Source organism: Platalea leucorodia (assembly GCF_965183815.1).
Source record: "Platalea leucorodia genome assembly, chromosome: 5".
NCBI classification, from domain to species: Eukaryota; Metazoa; Chordata; class Aves; order Pelecaniformes; family Threskiornithidae; genus Platalea; species Platalea leucorodia.
The window spans coordinates 49840388-49866592 of record NC_138827.1 but is presented as its reverse complement, the minus strand read 5'-3'; the positions used below and the strand labels follow the sequence as shown (position 1 = coordinate 49866592).

The 26205-nt window shown below is 38.4% G+C and overlaps 1 protein-coding gene across 1 annotated transcript in view; it reads right to left on the bottom strand.

Moving 5' to 3' along the window:
- KIFAP3 (kinesin associated protein 3) overlaps positions 1-26205 on the bottom strand; it is a 73180-nt gene that overhangs the window by 21490 nt on the left and 25485 nt on the right. Inside the window, exons 11-18 of the mRNA XM_082312208.1 lie at positions 22226-22326; positions 17598-17706; positions 15348-15460; positions 14224-14389; positions 13893-14018; positions 13401-13499; positions 11848-11933; positions 2742-2931 (exon numbers count right to left, since the gene is read on the bottom strand). Coding sequence (XP_082168334.1) covers positions 2742-2931; positions 11848-11933; positions 13401-13499; positions 13893-14018; positions 14224-14389; positions 15348-15460; positions 17598-17706; positions 22226-22326 — 990 coding nt within the window. The remainder of the gene's footprint in view (positions 1-2741; positions 2932-11847; positions 11934-13400; positions 13500-13892; positions 14019-14223; positions 14390-15347; positions 15461-17597; positions 17707-22225; positions 22327-26205) is intronic.

Sequence of the window (26205 nt, the reverse complement as noted above, 5' to 3'; positions counted from 1 at the left end):
AAAAGTTGAAATGGCCATTATTAACACTTGTGCCGAGTTTTCCTATCTCACCACCTATTCTGTATTTTTCACAGAAAAGAAATGAGGGGGAACATTAGCACTTTTATACTTCAGATCAAAACCAACCAATTTAAGTGACGAGGTATTTTAAACAGTCAGGTTTGGTTAAAACTTCTTTGAAAGCAGAGAGACTTAAAAATAACATCTGTCTTTGTATTAATAAAGCAAGCACTACATTTTAACTCTGAGACTAGAGCTACCACTACTTGAAGTGTCTTCAATCAAGAGTGCTAACATTCAAACCATAACACTCACAGTTATGGCTCACGTGAATTTATAGGAAAATGAAAGCACATGGATAGCATTAGCTGCATATAATATGCTTATGCAGTTAAAGGACATCTGTTGTTACGTACATTTCAACATAAATTAGGGTTATGTACTTTCAGAGCAAGAGAGACACCAAGCTCATGAAGGTAACTTCAGAGATTCTACCAAGTTTTTCATGTAGGTTTAAGTTACTATGCAAGAGAGATGTTGGTATATCATTGCAATAAGGAACTCATCTTGCCTTCAGTGAACTCAAGAACTATTATGGCTGAGGGGGGACTCGTATTGAGCGTCAGCCATCAATGCAGGTCATTTCTAAAATTATCAAATTGAAATACAAGCATTTAATTTCTGACTCCACAAAGATCTGTATTTTTGTTATTTTTTGATTAAGTAATGCTCTGTCCTTCAGAAACCCAAATGCCTACTCCAATTGGTACAATAATCCATAGCCTTTTCAAAAGAATATTATGTCCCCTCTGGTCACATCTCAAAAGTATAAATCTAGCAGACTTCAGAAGCACACCATTACTGGCACTTGTTGGAAGGAACCCGAGAAGTGAATCTGTATTTTGCATCACCTACTCTTATACCTTTAAAAACAAAAGCACTTTTCAAACATCTGCAGAACATATCATTGGAAATCTGCCTCCCCTTCCCAGTCAAATATCAATTCCAACACAAAAATCTTTGTTCAAATAACATTAAGCCTGTAACATAAATGATTAGAAGCCAGGAAATTCATTGTTACTGGTGCCACTCCATCTCTATCTCACACTATTGGGAAAAGAAATGGCCCTACAAAGTAAGCAAAGGTTTATTATTAAGACCTGTAAAGGGGAGACTACAACAGGCATGCTGGCACATCTTTAACTTAGGAAGCCCAAAAGAGACCTGATGTAATAAAAGACCGTGGTACCGTACAACACACGGCTCACACTGCTAACCTTGTAGGTCTAGTAGAGCAAGATAAAGCTACAGGACTCAAAAGAGAAAAACATACCACTAGAAAGGCAAGTTGCTATGGCTAACATATGTAACCAAAAGTAGAAGAAAGAATCCTTAATTTCTGATATCCTTTGAGAATAATTTTTGAAATGCTACTGAGATCTTGCACAACTATTTTCTCACAGCAACTACAAGTAAAGCTTATGGGTTTTAGTGCGTTTGTTTTTCTTATTACTACTCCTGCAAATTTATCCAGAGTCATAGTTTTGTGACTCATGCTTTATAGCAAAGGACTGGACACTTACGTGGAAAAAATAAAACCACAGACTCAAACCCAGCAATTATAAAAAAAAAATATCCATGCGCACACAGTCATCCAGGAGTTTGAAAAGGATATAAAGCCACAAGTTTGAGAGCATAAGCCAACTCCTAGTTATGAAAAGTTATGAAGACATTTATCTGGTGGACAAATTATTTCATGATTGTCTCCTGCAGAGTTTTCTGAACCTTCCTCCGAAACTGCTGGCAATATTGGACTAGATATACCAAGTGTCTTAATCCAGTATGGCAGCTTCTATTTTCTTAGTAACTACAAAATCTGTATGGAAGGAGAGGGACAGAGCAGATTCCACTTGAGATCCCCCAGAACTGTGCCGTTGTGCATTACTAATAAGATCAAGCAAAATGATGAGAAATGTCTTTTTTCTTTAGAAAAATGTATTAGGGTTAATCTCAAATAAGAACATGACTCTTCTAAAGAATAATTTTGTTGTTGTTGTTTTTTTTTTAAACTAACTTCTTTAAACTGTCAAGTAATAAAACTTTTTCATATGAAGAACAAAAAAAAAAAAAAAAAGGTATTTAGAGAAGAGATTCATATGCTTCCCTAGATATACAACAGCAAAAATCATACAAACAGATTAGCTGAAAGTCATGGAATGATTGCCTCTGCTAAAGAACCTACAAGTTTCATGTGGCTCAACTGAAGTCTTTCATCAAGATCTGCAATAAAAATTCCATTACAGAACTAACACATAAAGCAGAACAAAATTCAGCATCAAATCCCATAGCTGTGAACTTAACAGGGATGAGAAAAGGTTTGTGTTTGCAAAGCAAACAAGCTATGGACACAAGAAATAGGTGTGAAGAACAAGGCTGGGCCACCTTTATTCAAATCAGTCGTCATGGTCCGTTAGCTCTTTGAGATAGGTCTACTCATATTTCTGAAGACCTGTAACACTTCATAATGTCATGGATATACAGTACTCAATCTGTCATTAACATCCTAACAAGGACAAGCCCAGCCCTGGCTAGCATGCATCAGTGCTGCTCCCAGTGACACAAAAGGGTAACTGTCCCACTGGTTTGAGTCAGCGGATTCTCTCTACAGCCCTAAGTCAAGCTCCCATTCCAGACACAGAGGTAGCAATCCCAGTCCTGAATACTAATACATGCTGCCTTACCTGCATTGTAGTAGAGGTCAGGTCTTTCCAGAATATCCCCTTCATGGATGTAGGGCTCAATACGATCATCACCATACAAATACTGCTCACTGTCATCCATCTGCCGACTCTCCACCATCTCCAGCCACTGAGAATTGTGCCATCGAAATTTCTCGCTCTGGATTTTTTTAGCCCATTCCTCATCATATTCCTGTTAAAAATCACCACACAATATTTTAGGACTAAGTATAGACAAAGCTGTTTGGTTTAACAGGAAATGGCAGAGGAATTTAATGTCAGTGAAAGATGCACGTTTTGGAGCTCAGTGGCTTAAATCCTCTATTCAGATTGCAGAGTACTTTGAGCAAACAAGGGAAGGATTTTGCAAGCACCAGGCATTATTCTGTTTCATGCAGCAGTACAATCTTCCCTTCATGGTTTGTAACTTTACACCATCCAGAAAAAAATCCTGCTTTGAGCAGGGAAGTTCCATCATCACAGTCTCCTCATTTCATTTATCAAGAAGAGCCAATTACTGCCGATTTTCAGGAGGATTTAAGTAATTAATTACTAACACTGGCTAAATACCCTGTACATCCTCTTTAGATGAGCATTCACTAGGACAACTAGTTACTAGAAAATGCAACAAAAAAGGTTGTGATAAAACCAATAACTCTCTATTTTGTTTCATGAGCTCCAATAAGACAGCATTTAATTTTCAACTTCTTGTCAAATTTTATAATGGCTTTCTATGTTTAATATTGAATACCCACAAAAATGGTACACAACATTTGTAATAAAGAGGATATGGGAATCCGAGATACAAAACTAAAACCTGAGAGGAACTTCTCCAGAAAGCTGAGGAAAACAGGATATAGGTTCTGGTCACTATAGAAACAAAATGTAGGCATGAAATTCCGATCTGGATTACAGCCTAATTGTACTCAAGCGATGTGATATTCAATATAAAGGAGCATCAGAAGGAAGTGACATAGCCTATGGTCACTGCAATCAGCTGTTTAGAAGGCTCTTCTAAACAGACCAGACTATGGGGGCAGTTGGTTACCACAGGGGAAACAGACCTATGCATAATGCTCAGTTTCTCAATATCACTGGAAAGATAGGGCACACCTAACTATAGGAAATTCATCAACATATGAAATCTTCAGATGTTATCAATTTGGGAAGATTCACAAATAATGCACCATGGTTAGTATGTTTTTAATCAAAGGACTATGAAGAATAACATTCATAACCAAAGTGTTTCTACTTGTGGGAAGAAATATACTTGTGAAACAGGTCCTGCTTCACTGTCTTCTAACCTAACTACAAAGGAGAGAAAAATTGAATATAATTTCTTAACTGTCACGTTGGTTAACACATGATCTAGACAGACTTCCCTTGGAGATCTAGCTGGATTAGTTTAAGGTTTTTAAAATCTGTTTTACTTAGCCCTGAAGGGGATGAAGAGTGTTCACACAATTAGTGACAATGCCTTAGCTGCAGAAGTCGTAATTTCTTAAACAGCTCCAGCTAGACAAGCAGAAGTAGATCTGCCTGTAACTGGAGGTCAAAAAATAGCAGTGAAGACAGAGTAAGTTGGCTTAGTAGCTCAAGTTAAATTTCTGAAACCCCTATAGACTGAACTTGAGCTTTTAAACTGACTTAATATTCAACCTACCTTGTCTTCACTGCTATTAACCTGACAGAGGTAACACACTCTCTACCCTGTGCCTTTTCCACCCTTCTGACCAGTTGATAACACAAAAATCAGCTGGCCCCGTCATTCTGGCAGAGGCTTCTCTAATGAGTATCTAGAGCATCCAAGATTTCATGGGGAATCGTGTCGCACTGTACAACCACAAACCCTTATTCTATGGCAGTGGGGTTTTAAACTTTGTTTTACTTGGAGAAACGGCAAGTTTGTTTCTCTTGACTTAAAGCAGAATGTAAACTCCCTTTTGATGGGATATCCATGCAAGTACCTGCAGATTTGGGGCTCTGATCAGTCTGTGGCATTATTCTAAATTTCTCCAATTCCACCTCTGATCAACACTAATTACTAGACCTTTCTAATTCCCCTCTGCACCATCCTGGCACACAAGCAGTCCTGTTCTAAACCTTGTCTCCTGCATAACTTCCATATGCAGAGCAGGTATCACCTGTGGGATCTATAGGTATTCTCAGTGCCTAGTGGCCTCAAGCAAAATTCCAGGTTTCTGTCAGCCATACAGCAATGCAGCAACCTTAGGGAGGAAGAAAGAAAAAACAAAACGAAAGACCCAAGCCACCAAAAAACAACAAACACACACCTATGCCTCATACTGTTTGGAAAAAGAACATCTCATGCTATTTCTGCCTCTTGATCTTTTCCCTTGCTTCCACTCTCGATTAAAAGACTAGAAACAACAGTGCAAAACAAGAGCTTCCCTGGAAAAAGCAAGCTCATCACTGAGATTCTGAAATTTATAAAATGACCCATAAAAAAAAATGAAAGGGCATGACTTTCAGTGATGACATCTGACCAGCATCTTGGAAACGTCTCCTTCACTGCATCTGCCAGAGCTAAACTGTGGGCTATCTATTATGTCAGCCTCCAGCAGCTGTGAATTACTTAAAAGCTTTAGAGAAACACCTTGTAACTGCCAGAAATCATACTGTAGTCTTAAGAAAACTATTCCCAGAAATTGTGATTGCAAAGAAGTGGGGGAAAATAAACAAATTTAACAAACAGCAAATTAGACTAATCTGTGGGAAAGCTAAATCCCTTTTACATTACCTTGTTTACCTTTAGAAGTTCTCAAAAGCAGAAAGGCCAGCAGCTAAATTACCTAATTCACATTTACCATAAACGCACTTCAAAAACATTTTAATCTTCCCAAAGTTACAAGCCCAATGAATCCCACTTGCTCGACATCGCTGTTCCACTCCACACCACTGTCTGAACATGCTGAACATCTGTCAGAAACAGACATAAACTTCTTATATCCTTCTAAGAAAAAAAAATCAGATAACATTTCTCAGATCCTAATTGATTTTTTCTTTAGACAATGCCAACAGGGCAGAATATTCCTATGCATTCTACATTTCCCATCCTATATTAAGAGGCTTAAAACTCCCAGGTATTTTACCTCAATCATTCACCTAAACTTTGCAAAACAGGATTAGCAACTGAATGGCAAATTAGCAGCTGCAAGATTGAGCGCGTCTGCACATTACCTAAAAATCACAAGTTACCGGTTCCAGCAGTTTGGCTACTTTGTTACATTTGTATCTCGCATTTCCATATGAATGAGCAACAAGAACCAGAATCAGATCAATGATCAGTTTTGTCAAGAGTTTCATTCTGGCAGCAATCCTAGAAAAGGATGATTTGCAATAATCTAGAACAATTTACATAACCTCAGCACAAAAAAGTTCATTTAAGTACTGCTAGATCAGGAATATATCTGTAGATTTTCCACAGAGATGTGCAGAAACACCACTGGGTAAATGATTAATGGAATAACATCAGAATGGAAGAAAAGCTGTAAATGCAGAACTACAGCCAAAAGGCACAAAGAAACCAAATTAAAGAAGTTTAGAGAAAAACAATTCCCTAAAACACAGCAAGTCTTCCAGTAATTATATTTTGAGCTATTAAAAACCTTTTTTTTTTTAATTTTGTGTGGGTGTTTTGGTTTTTAAACACATGAAGCACACCTTCTTTACTAAGGAATTCCTGCAAAAATGAAACCAGAAAACTAAACATCATGGAAATACAAGTGCAGCTTTGTGCCTCCAGTTTCTTTTAAACGTTAGGCTACTAGAAAAGCGGTGGGTGGGGGAACGAGAAGGTGGACAGAATGTGCCTATTCCCCAACCCCCTGCTCCTCCCTCCCCCCGCACCCCCAGTATTGCATGTTCAGAAACATAAAAGGAGGAATCCTGAAGGTTGATTTTATTCTCTTTGGAGCTCCCTGACATCACTGTTTTTAACATTCGGTTTCCATAAATCCAAAAGTGTCATAGAAGATGTATGGTTTGACTCTGCGAGGAATGTGCCATCCTTTTTGAAGTTCTACTTCCAACTTTGTTTACTACTGAACCATTGAAATATTATGAAGCGTTAACTGGCCTATTATCGGAGCGTGTCTGTTCCCTATCAGGGGTCCCCTTTGTCACTGGCTTCCGTCACACCTTGTATCTGATTAACACACTATAGGATAACATAGAGCTACACAGATCTGCTTTGTGTTCTCTCACAGCTGATGAAAAACAGATTTTCCTTTTCACTTTAATGTGGTTGCCCTTTAATTGGGTCTGTAATAGGGTTCATTTGATGTGATTCCTCATACTAAACTAAAACTGCTATACAGTAAGTAGAATGCTCATTATGTTCAAGGCTGTAGTTGGTGATACGTTACATTCTTCACTATTTAACCATCCCTAAAACACACAGTTTACATGAAAGGTTAAATTAACCATTTATTAAGAAAGGAAACATTTATCTTGTCTAACTATCCAAAAGTTAGGCATGTCATTTGAACTATGTGCCTCTATAAACCAAGGAGAGAAACAGATGTTATGGGTCACCTACAGGTGTCTATGACACCTACCTTAGGGTAAGTACCACCAGAGGGCAATTCATTCACAGGCCAAAAAAAAAAAAAAAAAAATCTTTCTACCACTTACACCTGTGCAACCCACAGTTACTTCTTCGCGATCAGGTTCATCACTAAATATATTCTGATGGGAAGCTAGTAGAAACCTGTGATATGAAACTAATGGCAAGGCAGAGAAAATAAACATTCATGACCCCTAAATTTAGGTGCCTACATAAAATATACACTATCCACAGGGTTCCTATATGGTCAATAGCTAAAGAAAGAAACTTCCCCCACCTTTGGAGGAATGTAAGGTATCTCATTAGCAAGCTGTTAGGAAAGTAACAGAGACCAGTGGTTTGGCTCACCTTCCGAGTCTTACAGCTCCAAAGAGCAAGCACCAATGCTAGAAGGAAATCTGTCCAAGACAGGTTTATGTGAAGACAAAACCAATCAGGACACGCCTGCCCTGTCTAATGCTGCCTGCAGTGTGGTTATTCTTCTAGTCCAGGCAGGGCCTTTCCTGCTGGATGCATGCTCTTTGCCACAAAAAGCTACCAGCACCAAAGCAGACTGATTGCAAATTTAACAATGCAGAAGTTGATCAGTGAAAACACACGTCAACAGTTCAGCCTGCAGCCCCACACCCTAGCTGCTCTTCTGCCCACCTCTCTGTATTCACAACTGTTAGAGGATAACAGGGGAGCAAGAGACACCACAGAAAGGGGGAGTCTTGACAAGTGAAGCGAGAACCTTTTCTCCTGGAATGACTACAGCACTCTTCATGGAAAGAGGACACCAAGCTGGAGTCAAAGGTTATCTGTTTTCAGAGTATGCTGCCTATTCAAATAAAGCCCCCACCAAATCCCTGTGGTCTGCTCTTCCTTGATTCTAAGAGAGCTGGCCAATATCTTCCACAGCTGGCCCCAAATCCCAGAGCACTGAAGGTTCACAGCACATTCCTGCTTCTTACATGAAATTCCAGCATTCCCAACATGGAGGATTTGTGTCAGGGCACTTCGCTAACAGGGAAAGATGCAAGCCGTTCGTTAACACAGCTTTCCATATAAGGCAAACGTTTGGCATTCATTACAAATACTTGGGGCATAGAACAAGAGCTGGAAAAACACCTTAGGCATGAGGCCCTTCCTAAATCACATAGACAATACTGTAGCTATCTCGAAGACCGTTTTGCTTCTGCAGGAAGCACAATAATCCACTCTTGATCATAAGGGAAACAAGATGGTACAGCGGGCCTGGATTCAAAGCTGTAAAAACACTGAATAGGAAAATGGGAGGAAATGGGGGAGGGGGAAGGCTCAGCCTACACAGTCCAAGGATCTGGTTATGGTTAATTAAATATCCTTTGAATAAATGAGGAAAATCATTCAACTGCCATAAGACTGAGCTAGTAACAGAAAAAGGGTGAGAAACCTTGAGAGATAAATAACCCCCTCAGCTCTTGGTAATATTGTCCCAGGTGAACAGAGTAAAACCATCTTGAGTAAGCTGACATTTCTTTCCACAAGCTTTGAGTTGCAGGTGTCCAGGCTTCTGAGTCAGAGGAAAAGGGAACTTCATTTGCTTGAGACTCCCACACCAGCTGTTGAGTCTAGGCCTTCAGCTGAGCCATGCGACCTGTCCTGCTTTAGGTGTACGAGTACACTAAACTAGCTGCTTGGTGTCAAGACTTGGCACACGACACGAGACTGAAGCATTCCTAAACTACCAACGCAGACTTTCTTTTCGACAAAAGGCATATCTCGCATCTACCAGTGCAAAGCTGAGACTCCCCAGTACATACTATGCTAAAGCAGCACATCTGTTTCAGTTCATCAATGGCAGAGTCCAGCCAAGCTATATTAAACAAATCATCACTAGTGTAACATTTCCATAATTTCTGTGACAATTACTTTACTACAGAAAGCATATCTCCCCTAAGGCTTATAAGGCATCTGATTTTCTTCAGTGTTATTTCAATCACACTTTATAGAGCTTATTGATGAGTGAAAGAAGCATTTGTCTCCCTGAGAAGAAATTACTCTCAAATCTCTTTTCTCCAACATCTAGTTTCTGATTTCCATCATCAGAGGAACTAATCCTGTCAGCATGTATGGAACAACAAGACTGAAAACTTAAGTTTTTCTTGATGTGGATTTAGCACAGATAAGAAGTTTCACCAATCTTAGAGACTGTCTGTTCAGACACCTCAGAAGGCATTGATTGTGTAAAACTGCCACACAATCAAACATCTCAGTGCTTACAGGCTGCTTTACCACATCCTCTGAGCTGAATAGCAAAACACCTATCAAGATCTGAGACTCTGATAACTGACCGTTTTGTATTTTCTCCCATCACCATCTAGAATGTGTTGCTTTTTTTGCCTGTGATTTTTGGTAATGGGAGACAATGTGCAACCAGCTTACAACATTGCCAAGAAAGCAATCAATTAGTGCTTCTCTCTGTCTTTCAGAAAAGAGGGCATATTGTGCTTCCCGTTCCCCACAGGGGCGTAGTGTTAGTTATGGTTTATGCAACTTATAATCCAACAGCTAGATAATAAAGCTAAAAAGACCTTCTCAGTAAGGGAACTCTCCTAACTTACCAGTGCACAACATTCCAAGCGTGGCACTGCTCCACAACCAAAGAAAAAAATAATTTACCACCACACAAACTACTCTCAGTATGTGCTTGATATCTTCTCCCCTACCCCCAATAACAGCAGGACCACATCATTTCCTCTCTTTATTCTTCCTCAAGGCCCTAGAAATCCTGTCCAGTGCTTCTTGCAAGTTGAGAAGCCGTTCCCATCCATTATCATAGCACTCCTCATTTACTCACAGCTAGCATAAAGATTACCTCTTCTTAGGAAGGAAAAAAAAAGCCAAATACATTTTACTCAGATGTTAATATTGAATATGAAGCTAGGTCTTAATGTATTTATTCTTCTAGATTCTATAATATAAATGTTGTTTAATACTACTACTAACATAATTTTTCAGTAACTAGATACTACTACGTAGCACATTGTAAAGCTCCCCCATATGAACAAATCAACACCTGAGACACTTGGAAATTGCACTGGCCTCAAGATAACACAAGTGTTGGAAGCACCCGGATTGTCTGGTCTCACCCAGAAGACTGAAAAAAAAAAAAAAAAAATTCTTTCTACTGTTTCCACTGGAGATGTCCCTGGAAATAATTGATCTTGGTAAGCTGAACATAATGCCCATCATAAGTAAGTACTAAGTGCAAATTCATCTTAGTTGAAATCTTGCCCTTAATAAACAGCAACGGCAACTCTTGACATGGAGCACGATTTTCACTCCATACCTCCATGAAGCAAAGCCAGAGCCAGATAAAAAGGAATTCCAACATAGAAAAATGTTATGTCATTTCATTACTTTTTTTAGATGAAAATTGAATCAGAAGGTATTACTAATGAGTATAACAGAAAAAGAAAAAATAAGACTATAGTATTGTGCAGTGTAAGTTAGGTCTTATGCTATATTAAACCTTTCAGAGAACAAGCTGCAATATGTGTAATTCAACTAAAGAAGAAACTAAGTAGATGATAGGAAAAGCATTAAAGTAGTCAAAGACGCTACTCTTGACTCATAGTTAAGTTCTCTTTGGCTATAAGATTTAATTTCATAATAGCTACTCTACATCCAAATAGATGTACAGTCTGTACAATCCTAAGACACTATGAAATGCTGAAATTTCTTTTTGTCAATAGAAGTCAATCCAATTAAACAGGCCAGGACGAATTTTAACAATGAAATGCAACTTATAATTGGAATCAGTTTCACAATGTCTTTACTTCAATGAAGAACACCAAAGAAAATATTAATGCTTCTCGGGTCAAGGATCCCCAGAAACAGATTATACTTAATATATGAGCTGATAAAGCAATAGCACTTCATAATTTAGTATTCTTTCATTTTTCCAAGTTAGCATTTTAATATAAAACAACTGTTCCAAAAGTTTATTGTGATCAATGGATAGTTGGACAAACCAAGTCATGTAGCTAAAGGAAACTTGTCCAAGAGTTGAAGACTATATTAAAAAGTTCAATATTATGCCGACTGTTTCCCCAGCAGAAAATAACCAATTTTAGGATTGCCACCCACATTTTCTTTTTGACAAAAATATTGGCATCAGGCGATGTAGAAAAGCTGAATAAAAGCTGCTGGGTAACAAGAGCCATTTGTTTGGAAAATTAAGAAATAATGAAAGCTTAACATACTTATGTAATGTGATTAATTTATTTAAGTATAAAAGCACTCTTTAAAAGTGTCTGTAGCGTAAAGCTAACTGGTATGAATTTTCAAAGTCTATATGCACTTTTTGGAAGTTTGGTACACAGCCTAGGTTAATTATTGTCATTGTCCCATGAAAATTCACCTTTTACCTATGTGATTAGAAAGTTGCACATGAAAAATATTCCCAGTTTGCAAGTTCTTGCTACTTAGTTATTTTAGAATTATCTCATGTAAAGAAGTTCTTGAAGGACAGATGATAAAAAAAATCAGACCTACCGCTATAATATCCAGAGTGTTGTCACAAACCTTGCGAATCTCAGCATTTTTATCATGCATCAGGTCTATAAGATATGCTGGAGCCTCTGGAAAGAAACTGTTAAGGATAAAAGCTATTTTTTTTTCACAGCCCTGTGATCTTCCAACTGCAAATTTCATTAAGAAACCTAGTCAGGAATTTTCCAAAACATGTGAAGTCCAGCAGCCTTCCCCCAACCACTTTTTTTTTTTTTTTTTAAATCACATTTTAAGACACCCAAATATTCTTCAAAATTGCTGAAGAAAAATTACATGCCCCTTAGAAAGAAAACACATTCTGATCTGCTACAGGAAATCCATGCACTTAACCTGTTAGTCCGAAAGGCATAGATTCTGTGGAATGGTTTAATCTTTTGAGACTGTTACTTTCATAATCTTTAGGGAGTTTTGTTGTTTAAAAAAAAGGTTTCCAATGTACGTGTCTCAAAAATATTGAAGATAATCTATTGTGCAAATGATAGCATTAATACTAGTCTCATTCAATTTGACTGAGAAAAGAATTGCTCAAATGTTGATGCTTTATCATTACAGACAGAGAGACACAAAATTTTTTTTTGAAAGCTAACCACCTAGGAGTCCAAACGAGACAAAAAACAACACCCCCAAATGGTTTCTCAGATATTCCACAGAGCTCAAAGGAAAAAGGACATTAAGAAGTAGTCCTTGTATTGTTAGCAAAGCAGGGATAGAAGATTAGTGATTATAAGGGCCACATTGAACCTATTCTATATGTTTCAATAAAATTTAGCATTCAGTTAAGGCCCACAAAGACAGCTAGTGTCTCTTTCCATAGTTTTCAGATGATCTGAATAAGCTCAACATCAGCAGCGACTGAAAGAATAAGTAGTAAAGACTGAAGAAGAGTTATAAGTACCATACAAAAAAATTAAATAGACCTGTGACACAAGGAAACTGAAGAACAGATTCAGTCATCAACAGACAGGCAAAAAAAGGAGAAAAAGGAAAGCCAGGAACAGAAATCAAAGTCTCCATAGTGGGAAGAAGTTGGGAGACTTAGGCCAAATATAAAATTCAAAAGAAAAATTAGGTGGATGAAAAATACAGAGCAGGCATTATTTATGTTGTCTAGACTGATGTAAGAAAGAACGCTATTGAAGTATTTTAATGCACGTAACTGCAGACTATGCAACATGTATGCATAATGGTGCAATGCAAGAAGTCTATGCTCTATGTAAGTTTTTCTACGGACTATGATTTTGACTATGATTTGCAAACAAATTCATACAGTAATTCAGATTGGATAGGAACTAATGGGTCATCTGGTCCAGTGATCCCCCTCCTACTCCTCTCCCTGTTTCAAAGCAAACTAACTTTTAATCTCTACTATTAATCTCTACATGCCTACGCTGCTTGGATTTTTTCTTCAGCTGAAATAAACCATTTACAAAGAAACCTCTGAGATCAGGAGGTTTATGCAAGAGAAATATAGATCAAACATCAGTGATGGCAAATTAAGTGCTGTAATTCTAGATGTTTAATCTTTAAAAAGATACGGGTTTCCTTGATAATGACATCTCTGGTGGCTTGGTGGAAAACCATCTGATAAAATACATAGATGATCTGGCAGACAAACTCATCATCTTCCTGCTGAGCTGCAAAAAAAAACCACACACAATTTCAGATCTCACAACTAGAAGCTCTTGATGCTTAGAGAAAGCCCAGCTCTTACATGCCAGCTAGACAGTTCAGTGGTATGCGTGAGATTTCATCTCCTGACAACACAAAATGAGTACCTTCTCCCTGCTCCAGTCAAGCAGAAAGACCACAGATTGCAGCACGAGTTGTGGAGGTGTGGGAAAAATCCAATCTGTTCAACCACTAGTCAGTATCTCTGTACCAGTAACGGAGTAACCGCCCCTCCTTTCACATACAAAATACCTACCCCGCCTTGCAAGAGAAAATGAACGGTGCATTCAGTTACAGCACAGCTACGGCAACTAAACTTCTCTGAAAAACAAGACCTAAAGTCAAACATGGCAATATACCATTTAGAAGCTCAATGAGTGCAGGAATGATTCCAGATTTAGCCAGCAAAGCAGCGCAAGAGTCATCCATAGAAACTGTTCCAATCATTATCACCACTTCTAAAACGAGGTCATCTTCTGCAGAACCTGGTAAGTCAGAAGGCAGAAAGTATTACCTCTTTGAAATTCTTAATCTTGTGGCAGTTGTATATTTAGCTGTAGATACGATTCTGTTGTTCAGTGTTATGTTTCCCCAAACAATTACAAATTATAAAGGTAAACAGACTCTACCCTGAAAGAAGTATTCTTCAAGAGACTCTACTTTGAAAGAGTAACCAAACTTCGTACAGACCTGGTTTTAATTTATCCTTGAGGTATGGAACCAGTTTGTACTCTTTCAGCACAAGTTCCCAGTCCAGATCTGGTAAAGTCAAGTTTGCAAGTGTTCCCAGGCATTCAATCACAAATTCCTCCTCTTCATCATTTGATATTTGAGCTGCTAAATCACCAACATAATCCTAAAGAAAACACAGCAACAAACATTACAGGTGAATAATCTGGGGTTCTGAAGAACTCACAACTTGGTCAAATCAAAACTAGTTCTCAAAAGAACATTAAGGAGACTTTTCTCCTGAAATGAGGGCTAAATAAGGCAGTTTCAATTGCAGTTGAAGAATGATCCAAGAAAACATTTTGGCATTCCTCCTCTCCATCCTTTCACTTTCAAGAGACGTAGATCATTTGTTCAGATGTTCCAGAAGTAGCTACTACACACACAGTTTGAGAAAGCTGTTAGAAAATACGGGAAAGAAGATAGCGAACGCCATACTGCATTAGTGACACTAATGGAGTCCTCTTCCTAAAGACTGAGAAATAACTACAAGGTTTTCAGGGGACATTAACAGGAGAGTCATGGATTCTACTTACTAATTCCATACTGCTCTAAGACAATTTGATATTCAATCTTCATTTTAACAGTACATTTAGAATTTCCACAGTTAGGATGTTTTGTTTCCCCCCTTCTTTTGAAAGGGCAGCTTTACATTGTTAACTAAATATTAAGTATTCAAAATTTTAGAATATCTACTTATACAAACCACTTGGCACAGTGAAAACAAAAAAAATAAACCTTTATTTTGCCCTCTAGCTCTAAAAGCAGAGATTTAGGATAACTTAATTGTAACGATGTGCACCTCAGCAGTTGTTTTTTTTTTGTTTGTTTGCTTGGTTTTGTTTGTTTGTTTTGGAACAGAGACTTATTGGGTACAGCTTAAGATCTGTTTTCCCTGTAATGAGGGATCCAAACCCTGATCTACCAACTGAGATAGCCTTATAAAACAAAACATAAATCAACCCATGACAGCCAAGGAAACTTAAACTGGACACCCTGTAAAGACAAAACACAGCAGCTCTCCAAAGCCGGTCTTTTCCAGTAGGAAGAATCAAAGACCGCATTAGGTAATAGATAGTACTTACAATAAACAGGCTTTTAGTTGGCCCATCATGCTGTGAAATATTCCTGATCATCTTCATTAACAATGGGTCCTTGAATTTCAAGGCCCGCTTCATTAACATTTTCAAACCATTTCCTGAAAAGAAAAACACACCTTGGAAATCCTCCAAATAAAAAAAATGAGGGAAGTACTCATCAAAAAAACGCCACCATCAAAAAAACACCACCACACACAAAAAACCACATCCACACCTTTAACTTTTAAAAGTTTAAAAGGAAAAAGCGAAGAATCCAGACAGGAACTATTTCTTCTTCCAAGTTTAAGTTGAAAAGACAAGACCTGCTCTGTATAAATTCTATAGGTTCTCCAAAACAACTATTATGACCATATGTACTGTTGGGACACTTAAAGTCAGATAAGTAACTAAATGCTTCAGGTGTGCTTAGCTATTTATTCAGACCAAGAAATGTTCTAGATCTGAACCATTATCCTATCATCAGTGCAGTTAGCAGAGGTGCAGCACAGCTGTTGCTACTAGCTCAGGGACTTCTCTCCCCACTCCATGGAATAAATGCATTGTTATGGTTTTACAAGATTATTTACCAGTCATGTAGACGATTACATGGGAATAGAATCATAGAATCGTTAAGGTTGGAAAAGACCCTTAAGATCATCAAGTCCAACCGTTAACCTATCACTGCCAAGTCCACCACTAAACCATGTCCTCAAGCACCACGTCTACCCTTCTTTTAAATACCTCCAGGGATGGAGACTCAACCACTTCCCTGGGCAGACTGTTCCAACGCCTGACAAACCTTTCAGTGAAGAAGTTTTTCCTAATATCCAACCTAAACTTCCCCTGGTGCAGCCTGAGGCCGTTCCCTCTCGTCCTATCGCTTGTTACTAGGGAGAAGAGACCGACCCCCACCTCGCTACAACCTCCTTTCAGGTAGTTGGAGAGAGCAATAAGGTCTCCCCTCAGCCTCCTCTTCTCCAGGCTAAACAACCCCAGCTCCCTCAGCCGCTCCTCATAAGACTTGTGCTCTAGACCCTTCACCAGCTTCGTTGCCCTTCTTTGGACACGCTCCAGCACCTCCATGTCCTTCTTGTGGTGAGGGGCCCAAAACTGAACACAGGACTCGAGGTGCGGCCTCACCGGTGCCGAGTACAGGGGCACTATCACCTCCCTGGTCCTGCTGGCCACACTATTCCTGACAAGCCAGGATGCCATTGGCCTTCTTGGCCACCTGAGCACACTGCTGGCTCATGTTCAGCTGGCTGTCAACCAACACCCCCAGGTCCTTTTCCGCCAGGCAGCTCTCCAGCCACTCCTCCCCCAGCCTGTAGCGTTGCATGGGGTTGTTGTGACCCAAGTGCAGGACCCGGCACTGAGCCTTGTTGAAAATACACATAACAGACATACACAGATTTGAAGTACCTGATTGCACAGGGCAAGTCCCATTGTTACCATTATGTTTCCAAAAGATCACCTTGCCTATCTAATAAGTGCTACTAGCTTATATTTAATTTCTACCTTTAATATAAAATTGGATCTCTCTGCTCCCCCTTCTACAGAGCTATGCAGGCAATTTTAAAGTGGAATGGCTGACCATAGATCTGTTGATTGCAATTGTCCCTCTTAAAGTCTAGCAATTTATTACAGTAGTTCACAGTGAAAATTTTGAGCACAAGTGCAAATTAGAGCTACTAAATAATAATGTTCCACTTAAAACTGCTAGTATGAAAATAATGAAACTTGAAAACCAATCTAGAGAGCTACTGAATGAAACGTAGAACCCATCTATACCACCTAACAAAATACTAGAAACCCAAAGATGCTCAATTTCAAAAAAAAAATTAATGGAAAGACGCAACTAAATAACATTACTGTGCTATTAATTTGGTACTGGTAGGTGAAACACTGATTAGCGGAAGATGGATTTTAGGCACCAGGTAGAACATCTTGATCTCTCCATACAGCCATAGTTTCCCAGAGTAATGTCATCAGTGTGTTTTACAGAACTACATGCACATATGAGAGATGTGGGCATGTGTGGCTACTCAGTATCATTCCTGCCACCAAGACCAATTTTGGGGAGGATAGGCCATTTGCTTGCAAACATTACCCAAACAGGTGCATTTTATTTATATATGTATATGTATTTTAAAAAAAATAACTCAAATATACATAATTCATATATGTAAGTATATAAAAAATTATATATAAAGTGTTGCCATTTGCAAGAAAACAGTAAAATTTCAGTATGCTTACCTTCACAGATAAGTTGTACATTTCTTTTGTTAGCAGCAAGGTTAATACAGAAAGAAATAAGTTCCAGGTCAACTCGTTCATCAGGACATCCAAAAAGCATCTTCATTAACTGCCAAGAAACACAAACACACTTAAATCATTAATCTTTCCAAAACATTAGAAGAACAATGTTATGATGTCAACTACGGTAGCTTTTTTTTTAATTAATATTCAGCATTTCTACAGGCACAGTAAAATTATAAAGGTCAAGGGCACAAGATGTATGGTTCCACTATTTAGGGATAACAATGTTCATAAAGTGCAAAACACGGCAGTCGCTCATTGCCTTAAAGTAACTTGGATTAGTATTGCTACTACTGAATTTTTTTTTTTTCCTGTTTTTTAAACTTGTGAATGGATAAATTTGTTTTGGAAGTTTACGTAGATTTAATATAGAAAAAAACAACTTAGTTCCACAGAAAGTTGGATTAATACCTTCTTGTTTAATAGAATTATGACTCTGTAAACAGAGACTTAATTGCAGAATAATTCTACTATTTTGCTTTGAGATTACTCTGTTGATAGGTAAATTAGCTGTGGTGTATCTGCAACAATGCACTTTATCTTTGCAGCTTCCCTTGCCAGAGCTGAACACTGCCATATACCAAAGACTTTTCAGTACTAGTCCTATGCTTTTGGTAACGGGACAGAACAACGTGGGTTAACATAAGTAGACAATCACCTATAATGCTATTCCAACTGTTCAGTGTCAGTGAATTCCGAGATGATTCCTTAAGCAAATAACCTATGGATTGCCATCATTTTATACACCTAGCACCTGTATTGTCCATTGTATCACAGGCAATCTATCTAGTCTTGTTTTGTTCAATATGAACATTTTTTGAAATGGCATATTGAATATACGAACATGACTCAAATACATCCGTTTCTTTTTCTCTGTTTCTAACCATGGCAGACAAGTTGCATGGCTTCCTCATTGAGGGGCTGCAGGACATCACCCTATTTGCTCCTGAAACCTGCTCAGTTCATAAGATACATTAAGACTATAATGCAAAGCAGTGTGATGACAAGACTGAGATTACTGGAAGTAGAAGCAACTGAACCTAAAGATAAGCAGGACATAAGATAAAAAAAAACAAAAACAAAAACAAAACAAAAAACAAACCCAAAAGCAAACATAGCTCAGTTTGTGTCAAAAAGGAGTGAGGGGAGAAGAAAGCAACAACTAATGATTAAATATTTATGTGCTTGCCCCCTGGTGGAAAGACAGTTTGTAATGCATTTAACACTAGAGCAAGTGGGTAAACAATCCATTGGGGGGGGTGGGCGGGGAAGGAACAATAGAACTGTAGGAATTTCACTCCAAAGTATTTTAATACAGCAATTCTGTACGTTTACCTATTACCAGGTTTGGATGTCATTCCAAATGGACGCAAAAAAACCCAAAACAGAACAAACAAACAAAAAAAAAACCCCAAACCAAAAAACCCACAAACATATTTAGGTTACAACATAGTTATTCATCTCTCTTTTCTTGGACTTTCATGTACTAATTTAAAAGCTATCACTGATTTCTTCCTCCCTTTCTTAAAAAGGCAGACTCAGGTTTCCCTAGGTTGTTTTAGGAACTTATAAAATCCCTAGTTTATTAAATCCGTAAGCCTGACAGTCACGTAAGAGTGAATTAACCAGAGAAGAAAGCTGCCACTTAACAAGTAGAACATGAGCAGTCAAAAATCACCCCCTGCAACTCTTCTGTTACAAAACCTTTAAAAACAGATTTTTAAAACCCTTCAAATAATTTGAAGGGAAACATTCTCATTACTTACACAATACAAAATCTGTGGAAATTACATGTTTAACAAGATGGGATTACACTGTTAATTACTGAACTACTTCTCTATAAAAAGAAAAACTATATCCAGTTTCAATTAAAGCTGTTCAAATTTTAAAATAATAGTTTCGTACGAGCTCCATGTTTCCCATTATGTCTTCATTTAATTTGATTGCTTCTTGTGCCACTTCAAAAGGAAGAGTAATTGCTGCCAAATAGGAAATATTAAAATTAAATTTGTTCTGCTTTTACTATGTCCATTGTCATCTTTTACTGATTTAACAGGAAGGCAGTAAAAAGACTGCAGCATGTGCAATGAAGAGGCAGTAGTGTTCAATCAGACAAGTCCCATATTGAGTATCAGATACCACAGACCAGGACTGAAATCACTGTGTCTAGACTCTCTGGCACCTGCCTTCACTTATTTACCAGTGACCAGAGGCCAACCCCCACAGCTCTCTGTTCACATACACCTCTGTCCAACCCCCTCCCCAAGCCCAGCTCAAACATCTTTGAATGATTATGCCAGAACTGCATGCCTCAGGAATCTCTCCTGACCGGCTACTCCCTAACTCTGCTGTTTGAAGTGATGCTCTGGTTTCTGAACTTCAGCAGATAATGGCGGACAGGAGCAAAGGGTGCTGTCAAAAGAGGACGTTTACCAGCATTAAGCTGAAAAGAAGCTTATAGATCAAAGAGGGGCCAAACAGGACAACCGTGGTGGAAAACATGTGGGTAGCTGCGGAGAACCTTGCACACCGCTCTGCGGTAAAATATTAAATATCACCATGACATCACTGCCTAACCATGCCCTTTGATTGGCCAGGTTATTACCAATAAAGGCTTTTATAAGCATCTGGATGGCATTTGCACCTATTTAAACAAAACACGCATTGCTGAGGTCTAAACAAGAATGAACTGTTAATACTCACTTTTAACTGTTACTAGAATAGCACCCACTAACTCCTACAATCCACAAGGATGTCTACCTGGGACAGCACGCGCAAGCCCTTGTCAAGCACTTCGCCTGCTCAAAATGACAACAGGGGATGGATTTTCCAATCACTTTCTACAACAGCTAAACATTCATTATTGAGTATTTGCCAGTTTAGATGTACACCTTTCCTCAAAAGGAAACAAACCCACAGAAAGGCTCGTACTACTACTGAAAACAGAATTTGTTTTTCCAGGGTAGAATCAGATGGCAGGGAGTCCTTTTAAAAAGGTCATTTTCTTCTCCTGATGCCTTATCCACTTCCCTATGTTTTTTGCTACCTCTGTCTTCCTTAATAACTGTCCTGATTTTGAACACTCATTAATAAAAGTTCAGCTCTGACTGTCCAGCTTGTCCTTTCTGAAGAGTCAGCAGATGTGATCTGTGAATAATTACATCAACCACTGAAGCATCAATAGCCATAAGTATCCTTTGAATTTTGTAGTTACAGCCGAAGTCCAATGAAGGCAGCAGACTTGTTTCCATTTGTCTTTTGATACAGCTCTGTAAGTACTACTTCGAGCAGTCACTGCCTATCAGAACAATGATGTTCACCAAAGCTCAGAGTATGATATCACTGAAGTTTCCACAGCCCTTTACATTTGGCACTGGGGATCTAAGAGCCATGCCAAGATTCCCGGAAAGCGTCATAAGCGAGCCCTGAAACACAGTGCATGAATCCTGCTTTGGCCGGTAATTGCTCAAAACAAAGCAGGTCCCTTACATCATGCAAATGCCAACATATAATTATTTCTTGTGGCAAAAAAGGCTGTCAGCAGGATGTTCATGAGACCACTCTGTAACGCATACTAGTTATTCCCACCAGTTCTCCCCTCTATTCTCCAAAATCCTCCTGTGTTTGGAAAAACATCACCATTTTTGTCATGAGATAATGACCAGAAACATTCTGAAAACCTTCCATGGCAACTTCCCATTCTGGATGTATTTGATGTTAAAAACATGTTTGGCAGGAAAGAAGATATCGTGGTGCAATTCTGAAAAAGCTACCGGCGAGCTTTTGCACTTATGCAACACAGGCTTTCTCAACTCCAGCCTCATCAGGACTGAGAAAAAGATCAGTAAAAGAGGATTTGGTACTTGTTAAAAAAAAACCAACAAACAACAAAACACACAAAACCCATACACACAAAACCCTAAACAAATCCCCAAAACCCATGATATTGTGTCTGTGCTTGGATCAAAGTCTATGACTGGAGACAAAAGTTATGCAACAAACTGTAGCCTGAAAGATCAGTGAAAAGCCTTCCACAGTCTTCAAGTCTCCCCTGTTGTGCGTGCCTGCAGTTGGAAAAGGAATTGTCATGCAGCAACTTAACACTGCTTGGCTGGTTTCCATTTCATATTCTGTAACACTGGAGACATTGAAATTTTGATACCCAATGGGATCAGAAGAGAATGCCTTCTAAAACAGTAAAGGAAATACTTTCCACGAGGTTCCCTAAGGACCTGCTGTGCTCAAGCTTTAATCTCTTTCAAGCATTCCCGATCTTCTGTAGAAATTCATCAGGTCACCTGTATTTTTACCAGTTCATTGACACAGCTCAAGTGTTAGCAGCACTGACAGAGAATGTGTCACCTACCCTTTTTCTGGGGACCATTAAAAGACAGGGAGAACAGTCAGACTGCCCGCTGGGTAGGTGGTTCACTACCGACTCGGCAGCATTGTGGTTGTTCCCACTTTCACCTGTGGGTGTCGCTGCGAGCTCTGCGATGAGGGAGGAAAAGACGTGCACAGGGAAAGATGCGTCTTACCACGTCATCAAATATAAAAGCACATACCTGTGGGATACAGTCAGTGTATGCAAACATTGATTTAAAGCGATCATCCATGCTTATGTGATACAGAATACACATTGCTACTTGCTTGTAGTTTTCATTTGCTAGAAGGAGGAAAAAAAAAAATCCATATTAATAGAAGCCTGGTATTTTAAGTATAGTAAACATTTAAAGGGGGAAAATGAAAAAAAACCACAAAAATCATAATAGAGGGAAAATTTAAATGAGAAATGCAACATTAATGAAAGGTCTCACCTGGCCTATCCAAATGAACAATGTATTTGTGCAAAGAGGGAACAAAGGCAACGCTAACTACTCCCTCTCTCCCCAGCACCTCAAAACATTTCCTTAACCCCACTTTGCAAGAAATATATTTTGTGAAAGGAACACTTAATGACAGGCCATCCAGAGAAAGCCTTCATCAGTTTCCAACTAGGAAATTAAATATCAAATATAATGCTAAATTAGCTGCAGATATTCCTGTTGAAACGACAAGCTTGTCTCCAAGTGAAATAGTAAAGAACACACCAATGCCAGAGAGAAAAATAAGAACTACCACTAAAAAGTGTTGTAGGAGGAATTCGGCACCTTTCAAGTAAATCACACACTGATTGTTTTATTAGTCTAAACAATGATATTATCCTGTAGGTGTCTTTCGTGTTTTGTGCATTTCAAGGACAACAATAGTATATTTTCACATTAATACTTACCAAAGAGAAAAAGATTCTCAAGAAAAATTGGAGCAGTTAATGTGAGTAGGCTGTGAAGCATTTAACTGAAAAGTTCTATAAAACCAACTTAGACAAATGTGCAAGTGTTTGTTAAGAACCACACACACATGTTGGATCCTGACTCACTGCTGTAATCCGTGCTGAGCATTCTCTAGCCCTACATTAGCAGGATACTGGCTATATATGGGATAAACCAGTCATCTGAACGTTTATCTTAGTTAGACCAGGATGTAATAAGGTCACCAACTCAGAATGTATTCACAGTTCTTATACAACTGATCAGAAATATCCTACCTCCCACTTCTATTTAAGTTAGAACATATCTGTTTAACACTTTGGCAAAACATCAAGACCTCAAACAGCAACCAATACAGTTAAATTTTTCTTCTGCATACATCATTGGGAGCTGGAATTTCCTTTAAGCAGCGAGGATATGATGCCTTTATCCTGAGAACACAAATTCATGCCTTTTTTCAAAACTGAATTACCAAAAAACCCCATGAAACCCTTCTGGCAGTTGCCATACAACAGTGAGGTATTCTTTCCCATGCCACCGCTAAAAGTACAGCTGACCTTTCAGATCGTTCTGGATTCTTATCTGTTTGAAAAAAACCTGACTCGTATCACAACCTTCCACACACTTAACAGCTGGAGAAAGGATAATGCCCAACTTTGAAAGCTACTCTGGCTATTAAAATAAAAGCACAGACAGTACTATAGTTGCTAAAGCATACCCATTCCATTTTCAGCAAACAAAATGAAGTGTTTATTATCTTTTGCGCTTTTCTTGTGACTGGTCATCCTACCTACATATTCACTTGTAGTGACATTGTAAATCCAACAATTACATGAAAAAACACTTGCCATACATACAGCTAAAGGCTTCTCCTAAGCAAATCTAAAAATTTAAAGAGTAAATTATGCCCTCAAATTTCAGGGGGCTAGGAAAAAAAAGCTGTTTACACTCCTCTTAACACTTCTTTCCATGCCTCCATTTAAGACTCAAACATCAAGACTCAAGTTTAAGACTCCAATTACAATTACACTTTGCTGGATAATGCAGGAAAGACTATGTGAAGTAAAAGGCAAATCAGTATAAAAGGGAGGAAAGTTGGCTCCCCAGAACAGTAACAGGAAAAACAAACCAGAGTGAATTTGGACCAGACCTTCAGTAGGTATGAACTGGCAGGCAATCCACAAAAATGATGCTACTTTGTATCCATTTAACCTCTGTCCTTCATGTTTATTTTTTTTCCCCTCTCCTTATTTTTGCAAAGCTTCATTTGTGCTAAGATAAAGCATCAGTTAAGATAATGCTTTACATTTGGTAGCAATAGTAGTTTATTTCCTGGTATTTGGCAATACTGGTAGCTTATTTTCAAATAAAATAGCCTACTGTAGCAGCAAAGGCCGCCTTTTTTTGAGAAGAAACTCTTTGCGTCATTTTCTCTCCCCTTTTTTCAAAGGTCCACTCTGTCACAATAACCCTTCTGATGCCTGAAGAACACCTTGGATATCAGTACTGAATGACAGCACTGCCTCGGTCTCTAAACCGCCAAAAATAATCAAAAAGATCTAGATACTCAACCTCAAATGTGAAGAATATTCAAAAATTCAAATCTATTTATTTTCTCTGAATGAACTCTTAATGAGTTGGCTCTTAATGATTGGCACTTAAATCATTCCCCCAAAGTATGTTGCATAAGGCAGATTTCATAACACAAAGGAAAAGACAGCTATAGTTTCAAAAAGAAGAGTCGAATTTAAATTCCTTCTTGCTCTGCAATTAACTGACCCATTTTCCCTGAATTCCCTTGTCCTACTGTCAACACAGGGAACAGAGAAGGGTTTAGAGCATTTAACTCACAGTATTTAAGTATTTTAAGTATTTAATATGCATTTTAAGTTTAATTTAATTTTAATTTCCCAGAAAGGACAGAATTTCAGGCAGATCTCTGGAAGTTTTACTGTCCCACTTCTCCTGTGGAAGCACTTTGGTGGAGAAAAAGCAGAACCTCCTGAGTTTTTTCAGTTCTCATGCAGAACAGTGGCAACTCATGATCCCAAGAATCAAATGCTTCAGAAAAATCAAGAGGAGGTGGCTGTTTCTAAGCACAGCCAGCATGGTTTAATGCAACCGTTAATCTCACGCTCAACTGGGAAGCATACAGCCTATTAGAAAGTTGACTGGAAGCCGTGCATAACTAGTTCGTCTAAGATTAGGAAGAGAACAGATTCAACAGTTACAGCGTTTTAAACACTAAGCATCATCTTGCAGGCTTAAGATTGTATAAAAGGGTAGAAGCGACAGACTGAAAAACCCACCAACAGGCCAACTGCCATCCTTTTACACAGGGACTTCACTCCCAAAAATGTAAACTGGCAGCTATTGACTATTACTTGAATATGCCAGTACCAAGATTACTTTTTTTTTTTTTTTAAATTATTTTATACTCATCTGAATGCTAATGAATAAAGCCCTAAGTCAATCATTGTTTAGAGACTTGGCTGTAAAAATTTCAAACCCTGCCCAGTACCTGGCTGGAGAACAGCTTTCCAAAGCATGGAAGTGATACCTTTTCTGCTATTTTTGACAACTACTAAAGGCCACACATAAAAAAGCAGACACTGCAAGAAAGACTTCCTTATGACTTGGTGCAGTCAGCATCAATTATTCCCCTAACTAGAAAAAGCAAGAGAAAGAAAAGAAAAAAACATATCTCTGCCAAACGTGTTCATAAAAGTCACCAAAGTTTTGGTGGGGTGCCAGAAAGTTGTGGCCTACAAATGCTGGTAGTTTTGAGCATCAAGCTTTTTATGACTGAAGGTGGAGTAGCCAAATGGCCTAAAGCAGTAAGGGCAGCCCTGGAAAATAATGGCCTAGTCATTATGGATTCTTCTGGTATTTATGGCAATAAAACATGAATCATAATGAACTCACTGGATATTAAATGTGGGGGTGACGAGTACTTTGATAGGATTTCCACAAGAATTTACCATTAATTAACCAAATAATTATTTGAAAGTGTTACTGAATTATCCTTAGTTCTCATACAGCCATTCCAGAGAAATTGGTCATTCCCAGCTGAGTGCAGTTAATGCCTTAACAAACCAGTCATTAACTGCAGTTACTGATTTTGTGGGAATTACTGTGTTATAAAATACACTCAACAGTTTATAGAAACAATACTTAGATTTTTTTTTTTTTTTGCAGCTGTAGTTCAGCTGGAGCAGCTGGGATGGAAAAATATC